The following is a 13,139-nucleotide window of genomic DNA, read 5'->3' on the forward strand; positions in this document are numbered from 1 at the left end:
TGTATACCAAGACTGTTCAGGTCTTTTGTGAATAAAATGAACTAGAAGTGGGGGGAGCCTCTGTGTTTCCCCAATTTGTACACAGTGTTGGTGTTCACCCATTCTAATTTGTATCCATCATGGCTGTTGGGGAGGACCCAGAGATCTAAAATTTAAATAGCAGATGAAGGAGCAGTGTTTTTTAAAAATTTTTTGATAGAAATAGAGATGCTATGTTATTAAATATTGCACAAACCTATGGGCATGCAAAAATAGAATTTTGTTAATACACTGATTTTCAAAATCCTAGTTACCTCTGAAATAAGGAACTCATGCAATTCGGGTCATCCCTAAAAAAATATTTTGTTGCCTAATTTCACAGTGAGTAGAGCCTACCCTAAATGGCAACTGTTTCTCCTCTTTTCTATTAAAAGAATTAATTTTATTGTTTAAAGTATTACAAGTAGTAGTACATATGTCTCCCTTTTTCCCCCATTGACCTTCTCCAGACTCCTCTACCCCTCAGCACATGCCCTCAACCCCAACCCCCAGTGTCTTGCATCCATTGGTTATGCTTATATGCATGCATACAAGTCCTTTGCCTATCAAAAACCACAATACTATCCAGTCAACCTCAGTAATACTTCCCTTTTAAAGAAAATACAAGGGCCACTCGTTCACGAATTTGTTTAGTCTTTACTCCATAGATAACTGGGTTCATCATGGGAGGAACAAGAACATACAGATTGGCCAGCAGGATGTGGACGTGCTTGGGGATTTTTCTGCCAAAGCGCTGAGCAATGACAGTGAAAATCCCTGGAAGGTAGAACATGAGGATGACACAGACATGGGAACCACAGGTGCTGAGCGCTTTCATCTGAGCATCGTGGGATGGCAGCCTGAAGACTGCCCGCAGAATAAGCCCATAGGAGACAACTATTGCCACCATGTCTAGCATAACACTGAGCAATGGCACAGAGATTCCATACCAAATATTGACGGTGATATCAGCACAAGCCAGCTTTGCTAGCCCCATGTGTTCACAGAATGTGTGGGCAATGATGTTTGTCCGGCAGAAGGGCAGGCGTTTCACAAGGAAGACGATGGGGAAAACAGTTGCAAAACCCCTGAGCACTACAGCGCCCCCTATTTTGCCAATGACACCATGGCTAAGAATGGTGGTATACCTCAGTGGGTAGCAGATGGCTACATAGCGGTCAAAAGCCATGGCCAAGAGAATGCCTGACTCCACTACAAAGGCAAAATGCATGAAGAAGAGCTGGGTTACACAACCACCGAAGGAGATGTCCACGTCATCAAACCAGAAGATGCTCAGAGCTTTGGGTACTGTAGATGTGGATAGGATCAGATCCCAAAAAGCCAGCAAGGAGAGGAAGAGGTACATGGGTTCATGAAGACTGTGCTCTACTGCCACCACGTAGATCAGGATTCCATTTCCTGCCATGGCCACCAGGTACATCAGGCAGAAGGGAATGGAGATCCACGTGTGTAACTCCCTCAGTCCGGGGATGCCAATGAGGACAAACATATCGTAATTGACAGTGGAATAGTTGGAAGCTGACATGCTTGAATTATGGTATGAAATGCTTATCACTTATCTGTAAGGAGAAAGACAGTTAGAGAGCTAGCCTATCACACTCAAATATCAGTATATTTTTTAACTCTCAGTGAGCTCAGATCTGCTATAGAAAATCTCAGTTAACGAGTTTCTAACTACGCAGAGGTTTTAGTTACAGACCCAAATGTGTAGTACTAGCCATTGCAATTAGACAAGAAGAGGAAATAAAAGGCATCCAAATTGGAAAAGAAGTAAAGTTATCCTTATTTGCAGATGACATGATATTGTACATAAAAAACCCAAAAGACTCCATAAAAAAACTAATAGAATTAAAAAATGAAATTGGCAATGTAGCAGGATACAAAATTAACTCCAAGAAATCTATGGAATTTCTATACACCAATAGTGAACTTGCAGAAACAGAGACTAAAAAGGCAATCCCATTTACCATCGCACCAAAAAATTTAAGATACCTAGGAATAACCTTAACTAAGGAGGTAAAAGACCTATACGCGGAAAACTACCCGACACTGAAAAAAGAGGTAGAGGAAGATGTAAACAGATGGAAGAACATACCATGTTCATGGATTGGTAGAATCAACATCATCAAAATGTCCATACTTCCCAAAGCAATCTATAGGTTCAATGCACTCCCCATTAAAATACCAACGGCATATTTCACTGACCTAGAAAAAACTCTTCAAAAGTTCATTTGGAACAACAAAAGACCCCGAATAGTCACAGCAATCCCGAGAAAGAAGAGTAAAGTAGGAGGGATCTCAATACTAGATTTCAAGCTGTATTACAAAGCCACTGTTCTCAAAACAGCCTGGTACTGGCACAAGAACAGACATATAGATCAATGGAATCGAATTGAGAACCCAGATATCAACCCAAATCACTATGCTCAGTTAATATTTGACAAAGGAGGCACGAACATACAATTGAGTCAAGACAGTCTCTTCAATAAATGGTGTTGGGAAAATTGGACAGATACATGCAAAAGAATGAACTAGATCACCAACTTACACCATACACAAAAATAAACTGAAAATGGATACAGGACTTAAACATAAGACGGGAAACCATAAAAATACTAGAGGCATCCACAGGCAGCAAAATCTCAGACATATGCGAAAAGAATTTCTTTACTGATACTGCCCCTAGGGCAATGGAAGCTAAAGAGAAAATAAACAAATGGGACTACATCAAAATAAAAAGCTTTTTTACAGCAAAAGAAACCATCAACAAAACAACAAGAAAGCCCACTGTACTGGAGAACATATTTGCAAATGTTACCACTGATAAAGGTCTCATCTCCAACATCTACAGACAGCTTATACAACTTAATAAAAGGAAAATAAGTGACCCAATTAAAAAATGGGCAATGGATCTAAATAGAATCTTCTCAAAAGAAGACAGAAGGAAGGCCAAGAGGCACATGAAAACATGCTCAAAGTCACTAATTATCCGAGAGATGCAAATCAAAACAACAATGAGGTACCATCTCACACTTGTCAGAATGGCCAACATCAACAAATCAAAAAACGACAAGTGTTGGCGAGGTTGCGGAGAAAAAGGAACCCTTGTGCACTGCTGGTGGGAATGCAGACTGGTGCAACCACTGTGGAGAACAGTGTGGAGTTTCCTCAAAAAACTGAAAATGGAACTCCCATTTGACCCAGTAATCCCACTCCTAGGAATATATCCCAAGAAGCTAGAAAGACTAATCAGAAAGGATATATGCACCCCTATGTTCATAGCAGCACAAATTTACAATAGCTAGGATTTGGAAACAGCCTAGGTGCCCATCAGCAGATGATTGGATCAAAAAACTATGGTACATCTACACAATGGAATATTATGCTGCCATAAAAAAGAAGAAATTCTCATCATTTGCAGCAACCTGGATGGAATTGGAGAACATCATGCTGAGTGAAACAAGCCAGTCAATGAAAGAGAAACACCACATGACCTCACTTATTTATGGATAATAAAGAACATTATAGACTGATGAACCAAAAGGTAGATATAGAGACAGTAAAGCAACAAGCAGAGTGCCAAATTATAGCGGGGAGGTTGGGGAGATCTGTGGGAGATAAGAGATCAACCGAAGGACTTGTATACATGCATATAAGTACAACCAATGGACGCAGAACTCTGGGGAGGGAGAGCATCTATAGGAGGGGGAGGGCAATGGTATATGTACAAAGATTATAATTTAATTAAAAAAATTTAAAAAACTGGTAATCATATAAAATGGTAAAAGTCATGATAATCAATTTTTTTCTGACTAAACATTTTAAGATAAGAAAAAATGATTAATTTTTATAAAGAACATAAAAAATGAATAGAAACACAAAGGTTTTTTCTTATTGAACTAAACAACAGTTCTGTGGTCCAGCATACACACTTATCTAATAAACTGTTGTTGTTTTTTTACTTTTCTTTTACCTTTTCCCCTTTTTAAATTGTTATTCCTTTTTCTTTAATTAGGCATTTACTAGTAATATATTCAAAAGGCTAATAAATTATGTTTGTTAAACTTAAATAACTATATAGATCATAAATGGAATGTTTCAGAAATGTTTTATAATTTAAGTGAAAAGGTAAATAATAGTAATTTAATTAATAATAAATAATACTAATTCCTGACATTTTACCATTTACAAGGTGCTTTCATAATAATCTCAGATGAACCTCATAGCAACCTATTACCTATATTTCATGTCTGTGAAAACTGAGGCACAACGTTGCCTAAAGAAGGATCCAAAAGTGGATCTTGCTCTAATTCTAAGAATTCCATCTCATTTTTCATGGTTGCCTAATCAACTATTGATCTGTAATTACTAAGTATCTATTGATCACCTGCCATGTGTACAAAAATACATCAACCTGTACATAAAAGGGGAAAAAAATCTCAAAGCCTATAAAATAAGTATCTTGCATATAGAATTATAGTCTATGTGAATAAAGGTGTCAGTATAAGTGTTTTCTGTTTCTATGTTTTCTGAATTATTACCTGTTGATTACAGACATATTTTTGAAGTTTCATTAGCATTACCACTATGGTTAGGGATGCTGCTACTTGAGAATGCGTGGAGTTTCAGTGTAGCACTTTGTGAGTACTTGCTCTGAAACTTGGGATGATTTTCTGTACTAAGGTTTACCCAGATTATGCAAAAATATTACATTTATATCCCCGAGTTTTCTTTATTAATATATCCCAACTTTATTATTTTAAAAAAGCATGATCAGAAATAAGTAACTTGAGCAACTCAAAAATTAGATCATAAATAAAAGTGGATACAACTAATTTAAACTCTTCTTAAAATAGATTTGATATTTCTTTATTGATTTTTAATTTAATTTTTAAAATTGTTGACAGTATTATTGATGTCCCACATTCCCCCCTCATTTACCCATTCATTCAACCCCCTTACCCTGGACCCCATCCCAGGCCTTCATCACACTATTGTCTGTGGGCTACGCATATACGCATATATGTTCTTTGGTTAATCTCTTCCTGTCCCATCACTCCCCTCTCCTCTTAGATCTTTCAGGCTGTTCCTTGTATCCATGTCTCTGGAGCTATAAACTGAAGCTATATTTTTAACTTTTTAAAGTTTGTGTTCGTGCACACCAGGATTAAATTTGAATAAAATTAGTAAGCAAAGAATTTTTGTCCAGAGAACACAGTATAGTTGATCTCCTCAAATCTCCCCTCCCAGAAATTTTTGTGAAACCCTCCTACCTCATGCTTAAATGGGTTTCATCACTGAAAAAGGAACTTATGAAACAAACTACACACTTTAAAGAAAATAGAAACAAAAATTCCAACTTTGAAATAGCCTACAAATTAATAAATAATCTTCATTACAAAGTAAATTAATTTTCTTATTAACAAAAACAACCGTACACTTTTTATTCAGTACCAGGAAAGACAGACCTACACAAATAAATGCTGTTTAAAATTTACCATTTATTATTAAATAAAAATGAGATCACAAAAACATGTATGCTTGGTGTCAGTGTGGAACAAATAGCAATGATGTATAAACATATTTTCATAGGTAGGATGTGTAGTAGATAAAAATAGAAATATAACTATTACATCTGGGTATTGAACTAATGAATCACTTTATCTTAGAATAAATGGTGGAAAAATATTTTACTATTGTCAAATACATGACAATAATTTGTTGAAGTTTGTTTCATTATTAAATTGAGTGCCAAAAATTTGGACTTTCATGAGAAGTTATTTAATTTATATCACCAATCCTTAAAGGAATGTACGCAATATTCTCTCTAATCCACACTAATTTAATTTTCTGTTGGACTAGCTCCAGGTTCATGAAGCATCTGGAGTTATCCTCTGAAGAGTGTGGTATTGATTACTAGCGCTTGAAATCTTTGTTGGTGCCATAAATTGTCAAAGGAAAGGGATATACAGTTACCAAAGAATAGTGGTATGTATGGAACAATATATACTTGTTCTATATTTCATATTAAGATATCTTCCTAATATTACTTACAGTTAAAAATAGGGCTTTTTTTTTTTTTCTTACAAAGATTAACTGGTTGGACAAAAAACAAATAAAACATCTCTGATGTGGTGTCTCAAGCTTTTAAAGTAGAAGAAGCGATGTGTATCAGCCCAGACTTAATAAGAAACTAACGAGTTAAAGTCAGGAGTTAGCCACCCACAGAGAGAAGATTTGAGGAGCACCCACAGCATCCCTAACTTCCCTAACCTATGGGGAGCTCCTTTTCCCCACCCAGGCATATCTCAGAGCAGCAGTTCTATCCTAGCAGGTTTGACTCAGTGGATGGAGCTTTAGGACCTAAGGGTCCTGGATTTGATTGCAGTCAAGGGCACATACCTCAGTTGCAGATTCTTCTCTGCCCTGCCCTGTCAGGGAGTGTGCAGGAGGCAACCAAGTCAATGTGTTTCTCTTACATCAATATTTCTCTGTCTTTCCCTCTCTCTTCTTCTCTCTCTAAAAATCAATGGGAAAAATCCTCTAGTGAGAATTGAAAAAAATAAAAGATTAGAACACTTTCTTGAAATAGATTCTATTGTGGTGAAGTCTTGGGAGGGGTTGAGTGTGAGGAGGAGGGGGTCAATGGGAAAAATATAACAAAAACAAAGGAGATATCTGTAATACTTTCAACAATAAAGATAAATTTAATTTAAAAAGCCTATTTCATACAGGGGTCCCAGACTGCTGATGTTCTCCTCATATGTGTATCTGTGAGTAGGAAACTAGAATGAGATCATCACAGCTGCAAAATACCACTGAGAGGGTAAGGTGCAGAAGTGGACATTATTCTTGGGAAAGAGCACATGAAAGATGAACCTAGGGGAGGGGGGAAATAACTGCAGAGGGTACAGGGGGGATGCAGATCCAGAGAATGAGAAGCATGGGGAAGGGTAGTCAAAAAAGTACACTTTACCTCCTGACCACATGACCAGTCCACAGACACAGGGATGCCTTTTTGCAGTCTGCGTGGTGACAGTAACTGTTCTGTGTCTGTGTGTCTAAGTTCTCTGGAAATGTTCCTCCAGCTATGTGTGCAGCCTAGCTCACTCACCGGCTTCCATTCCCTCGGCCACAAAAGGGAGACTCCCACAGTACATAATGAGCCTGAGAATACTTATTGCTCCTGCAAAATCCAAAGGGAGTGACCTCAGGGACTTGGTGCCTAGTCCTGCCCACAGCTAAATTGCAGGCAAGGACAAATGAGTCAAGAAAATACTTCATTCCTTTTCGGCTGCAGTGCCAATCACATCTTGATTATTCATGTACTGAGCAGTGAGCCCATAGAGATGTCTAGGGCACAGACTTTAAGGAGCACTTAGACCCTGAGAGCCAATACCCCCCTTAATTTTGCATCCTAGGCATCTCACTAGCCTTGCGTTATTCTCAGCTCTGGAAGGAGCATTAATTAATTCATTCCTGTGACCGTTCAGCATTCTTAGTTTCACGTCATCTCTGCCTGCACTACAGTGAAAGTGCTCAAACTAATTTTTCTGTCTCTAAAGCTTTACTCCAAGTGCATCTCACTTCATTCCAGTAGTAAGTCCTCATGACAGCCAGAATTAACTTTCTAATATGTTTCACTCTGTCACACTCTCTAGTATAGCCTTCCATTAGCCCCTTCATCCCTTAGCTTTTGGAATAAGACCAACCACATTCCAAGGCACAAGGAACAAGTTCTTGCTCACCTACCAAACTCTCCTGATGTCCTCCTTCCCTCTTCTCAGCCTCATCTACATCCAGGGTGTGTGTATGTCAAGGTGTAGAGAGTTCTTCAACTCTCACTGTGTTCTCATTTGCTTCTGCACATTTGAAATGTTCTCTCTGCCTAGCATGTTTCTATTACCATGGTTTGCCTTGAAAACTCCCCTTTTATTCTTTAAAAGACAGCTGCAGTATAAACTTTCTGACCATCCTGCTCTCTTTCCTAACTATATTAGTAACTTCTACTGTGTCCTCACAGCTCCTTGTTTTTTGTTTTGTTTGTTTGTTTGTTTTTGTTGTTGTTGTTTTCCTATTTCTTGTCTCTCTGTACTGGAATTGCCTACTTCCGTGAGTGTTTTTCCCACTAATCAGTGATTTCATTGAGGATAGTAAAAAATCATGTTAGCCATATCTGCATCCACAGGATCTGTTGCATAGTATCTAGAGGAAGATAAAAATTAAAAAGCTGACTGTCATGTGATGTCCCAAACAATTTGCAAAGTGACTTACATACATCACAATCAATCCTAGGACTTATGATACAGGTAAGATCTCCATGTACACGTGGACACATGAAGAATGGTGGAGTTGGTAATTTGTAGCCAGTAGCCAGAGTTTTGCCTTAAGTTCTTTCCTCTTAATCCCCTCTTCTATGCTGTCCTGCAGACTGCCTCAATCTGTAAAAGTGTAAAGGAACAAAAGGCAAACTGGGGAAGACAACATGTTAGCTCAACATCATCTTTCAAGATAGTTTCTTGAATAGGCTATTTACCTACCAAAAATAATTTCATTGCCTATAACTTTATACTTCTTTTTTCTCTTTTTTTTTTTAACAGTTAATAGTTTTTATATTTAGAATTCAACAATTGGATTCAGTTTAGATGTCCCAAGTTTTTTTTTTTTGCATCATTCAAAACAACAGAGTGGGCAGCCAGTCAAACATATGCTTTCTTTTCTTCATCAGGCCTGATCAGGGTGTTGGCTTTGACTACTCCATGACACAGAGTTTCTTCATAGCCCATTTGATCTGGCACATGCTGGCTTTGACATAAATGTATTGTTGTGTTCTATCTTCTTCCTGGCTTACTTGGTAGTCAGGGAGAAACTGATGATGGCATAGTGGTATTTTGGGCTGCCCTCGGGGCTGCAATGTCTTGGGTAGGGGATGTGCTGATGTGTGTGTGTGTGTGTGTGTGTGTGTGTGTGTGACAGAAGAAATTGTATTATAAGTCTGGTGTTACTGCATATTAGCCCTGAGCCAATAAACTATATTCTAGAGGAGTTAGTTTCACATTTGTAAAAAAAATATATAAAACTTATCTGATTTGTTATTGTGAAAATTAAACAACAGCTTGTTTTCATTAACTTCTGTCATTGCCAGCACACAATCATCAAATATGCTGTCTATTCATTTTTTTTTTGTTTGCCCCTCACTGTGACTGAAATAAATGATTTTAAGAATATATATTAGTTTACTTTCAACTTTATTATTCTTGTGGCCCCCCCCCCCCCCGAGAAATAAGATAACATGATGAAAGAATCATGGAATCTAATAACCAAAATAACCTGTCAGTTCTTCCCCTCCAATGAGATAGCAGAGACATTATATCTACAATGGATATTCCCACCAATTCAGAACTTGTTAAATCTCCTTGTCTTTTGGCATTTTTATTCTCAAATCTGTCCCCAGAAGTAAAACTTTAAACAAACAAACAAACAAACAAACAAATAAAATGGGCTGTCTTGTCAATTATTATCTGTTCTGATCCCTGTATGTCCATAGGAATTTCTAAATTTCTCACTTTGGATGATCTTTGATGTAACAAAGGATTGCAAGGTGAATATTCTGTGTGTGTGTGTGTGTGTTTGAAATTGATCTTATAAAATTTCCCTTTTATCTCTGGTTTCCTTTTACCACATTACTATGATGACTGATGCTATAACTTACTAGCAATACTCTTCAATTATTGACAAAAATCAATTCCAGGGACATTCGTATGTTTTCAGTAACTGGAATCCCAGTCCTCCAATTCAAGATGAAGTTCCTAGTTACAAGGGAAAAAAAGACCTAAATTTTTAGATACAGCACTTTGCAGGTCCTAGACACCACTGTCAAGACTACTCAAGCTCTGCTTCTGATACCCCCCCCCACCCCCACTCGCCACCCCCCACCCCCCCCCAAGCAGGTACTCACAGGCCTGCTTTTATTTTCAGTTGTTTTCTCCTAAGTGGCCTCACTCTTCCAGGTGGGCTGAAAGCCTATGGCCAGTCCCCAGGACTGAAGAGAAGCCTGTTCTTCTACCCACCCACCCACCCCCAGCGTGAGAAAAGGGAGTTGAATCTGCAATGAATGTTCATGCAGGCCTTGGTACGATCCCATGTCCAGTCTTCTGAAATATAGGCAATTTATTGCTTTTGAGTAAATAGTGTAAGTAGATATTTTGTTTTTAGGGTCAATGTATTTCATGTCATAACACTCAGCCATATATATATATATATATATATATATATATATATTTTATTGCCTCAGTTTTCATTCTAACAGTTGAGAATGAAGAACGGGATAATTTGTGGCCTGTTGGTAGATGCAGAGATATGCAGTAGAGTGATTTTTTAGTATAGTCTATATTTGATCTATAAAACTTGTTGACAATTGAAGGTGAGTGGAGGGCTCAGTGTGTGGAATGTACAGAAACAGGCTAGGATGTGTGCCTCCCACAAATCCCATATTCATCGTTTTATGCTTGCCTCCCTTTGATTCTCTGACCTAAACCCACATCCTCGGCCCCAGAGAACTAATGTGCTCCTTCCTGACCCTATGAAATGTTTCTATGAGGTTCAATGCTTTTGGAATAAGATGAAAGAAATCCTTTTGTTAATAAGATGTGTAAAATCTGATAAAGATTTTTTTATAATATCCTGTTATACATACCGGTAATTATTTTATGATTAATTATTTTTTATTAAAATTAAATATCCTGTTATACATACTTGTTTTATAATTAATTATTTATTATTAAAATTAAATAAATTTATCAGATTTCTTCTCTTTAGCTCCAAGAAATCCTTTTATTTCAAACCTTAAATTACAACAGAGAGTATGCATTTTTGAGTAGGTTGAGGAAGGGTTGCTTTGAGTTGTAAAATGTTGGATCAATCCAAAATTTGGAAAAAAAAAAAAAAAAGCAGATACAGAGAAGACCTGATGTGTTTGAGCTTGTGTATGAATACAGTATAAAATATTAATCTGCAAAATGTTTGAGGAAATCAGAAACTTAAAGAGAGGCTTGGAGAACAAGGGAAATGGTGCTGGTATGTCTTCCTCTGAGACATCAAATTTAAGGTGGAGAGACACCAGTGAGCAAATCGGAGCTTGTAAGGCCAATCGGAAGTGTGGGCCAATGGGAAACCAGAATGATCCATCATCCTTCTCCCATCACTTTAAGTCCATCTCCAGAGCTAAGCACATTGCTGTGGTCTACTTCCCAGCATATTATGTTCCGAGGCCCAGGGAATAATACATTCTCCTCAGGGCTCTGTGTTTCCTTTAGTCCCTACATCTCCTGTTGGGGAGAAGTTCTCTGACTTTGGATCTATGATTTTTTTAATTGTTTCTGGACTAAAAAAACACAGGGCACAGGAAATAATGTGTTAGAGTGTAGTGGTGTAGATCAAACATGTCAAACTCAAAGGCTAACAGGGGCCAAATAAACAGGGTTTAAGTTTATGTGGGCCACAATAAAACCCAAAAACTTGAATTTTCATAGAAATGTAGTTTATTTTGATAGAGACAAACTGAGTACAAAGGACTGAAATAAATGAATAATCATTCATATAAAATAATAGACCATTTTAATAAAAATTAATATTTCTTGAACATTTATTTATCAGACACTGAATAACTACACAAATTAACAAGTGTAATGCAAACAAACCTATTTTTCTTGTCCATAAGCAAAATATTTCCTGTTCTGCACACCAAACAAATCAGTACAAGACTAATAGATGTGGCAATTGGCTGCTAAAATATTCGCTGCTAGTATTAGTGGAGAGAAATGGTGCACCTTTGAGTAAGGTGTGTAAGGGAAATGAATGCAACATGATTGTAGTAATCAGTCATTAGCAAACGTTGTAGTTTATTATTAATAATTATGTATACTAGGATATTAGAAAAACAAGTTATGACATTTTTATTAAAACATTCTTACATACCATTACATTGGCTGGGCTGCAAAAATATTTGTTGTGGGCCACATGTGGCCCGAGGGCCGTGAGTTTGACATGTTTGGTATATATAAACAACAGACATTCAGGTATCTGAATATATCTTAGGAACAAAACAGAACATAAGAAGAATTGTTTAAAATTTGTCAAAAGAATTTACATAAATGCTAATAATACCAGAATTTGATTATGACCACAGTAATTATGTTGACCTCAATACCACCAACAGAACAGAATCACAATTATCACCAGCAAGTTCAATATAATTAAAATTATATTCATAGCAATATAACTGTATGTTTTTCTATTTACATCTCACTCCCCATATACAGTATCTTGTATGTAAATCTGATACAATGAGGAATAACTTAAAGGAGGTTCCTTCCTGCCTTCATAAATCTTACTCTTATTTGGTGCAGGGCTGGATGTAGAGGGATGCTCAATGATAGTATTATATAATGACAGAGATGATAAAAGAAAAAAATGTCAGATTTCAGAATGTAATTTGTACAAAATTTACATGTTTGTCATTGTACTTGCAGAGCATCATGACTTTATTTGCTGTTTAAAATAATTTTATTCATATCCTTGAAACTGAAACTGTCAATGTGCCTCAACAATTATGCCTACATAAATTCCAGTTCCTGCCTCATAGATATATGTAAATCAGTAAGAATTTATAAGGTAAAATTGCTTAATCTTCCCTGGATTATAACCAATACCAAAATATCTGTGCTTTAATTAGAAAAATGGTTGATGTTACAGTCACCTTCCCTGTCTCATATACGTTAATATTGGAAGACTGCCAAGCTCTGCAGTTTTGTCAGGCAGGGGCCCTTGTCTGGAGCTTCCACCCACAAGTGGTTGGAAGCTCAGAAACATGTTCTCAGAAAAAGATGATCAGTAACGGTACAAACACATGTAGAGGAAACAGAAATGTTTCAGTTCTTCTTTTAAAAAACTTATACTTACTTTTATTTAACTGTTATTCTACTTTTATTTGAGTACTATGGCATGCCTTAGTTGTGCATTCTTTTTAATTTATTATTTTTTATTTTTTTAAATCTTTTTTTCAGTTCTACTTTTGATTGATGGTGTAAAAAGGACCAAAT

At 36.9% G+C, this 13,139-nt stretch overlaps 1 protein-coding gene across 1 annotated transcript; it reads right to left on the reverse strand.

Annotated features, from left to right (window-relative positions):
- Positions 1–613: 613 nt before the first annotated feature.
- On the reverse strand, positions 614–1,564 carry LOC118713217 (olfactory receptor 52B2-like). Its single transcript, XM_036427618.1, has one exon. The coding sequence runs from the start codon at positions 1,562–1,564 to the stop codon at positions 614–616; it is 951 nt and encodes a 316-aa protein (XP_036283511.1).
- Positions 1,565–13,139: the final 11,575 nt, after the last annotated feature.

This window comes from Pipistrellus kuhlii, unplaced genomic scaffold, assembly GCF_014108245.1.
Source record: "Pipistrellus kuhlii isolate mPipKuh1 unplaced genomic scaffold, mPipKuh1.p scaffold_m20_p_9, whole genome shotgun sequence".
Classification (NCBI taxonomy): Eukaryota; Metazoa; Chordata; class Mammalia; order Chiroptera; family Vespertilionidae; genus Pipistrellus; species Pipistrellus kuhlii.

Bases quoted from the DNA above. Each gene is read 5' to 3' on its own strand.
- LOC118713217 (XM_036427618.1), bottom strand. From the start codon at position 1,564: ATGTCAGCTTCCAACTATTCCACTGTCAATTACGATATGTTTGTCCTC.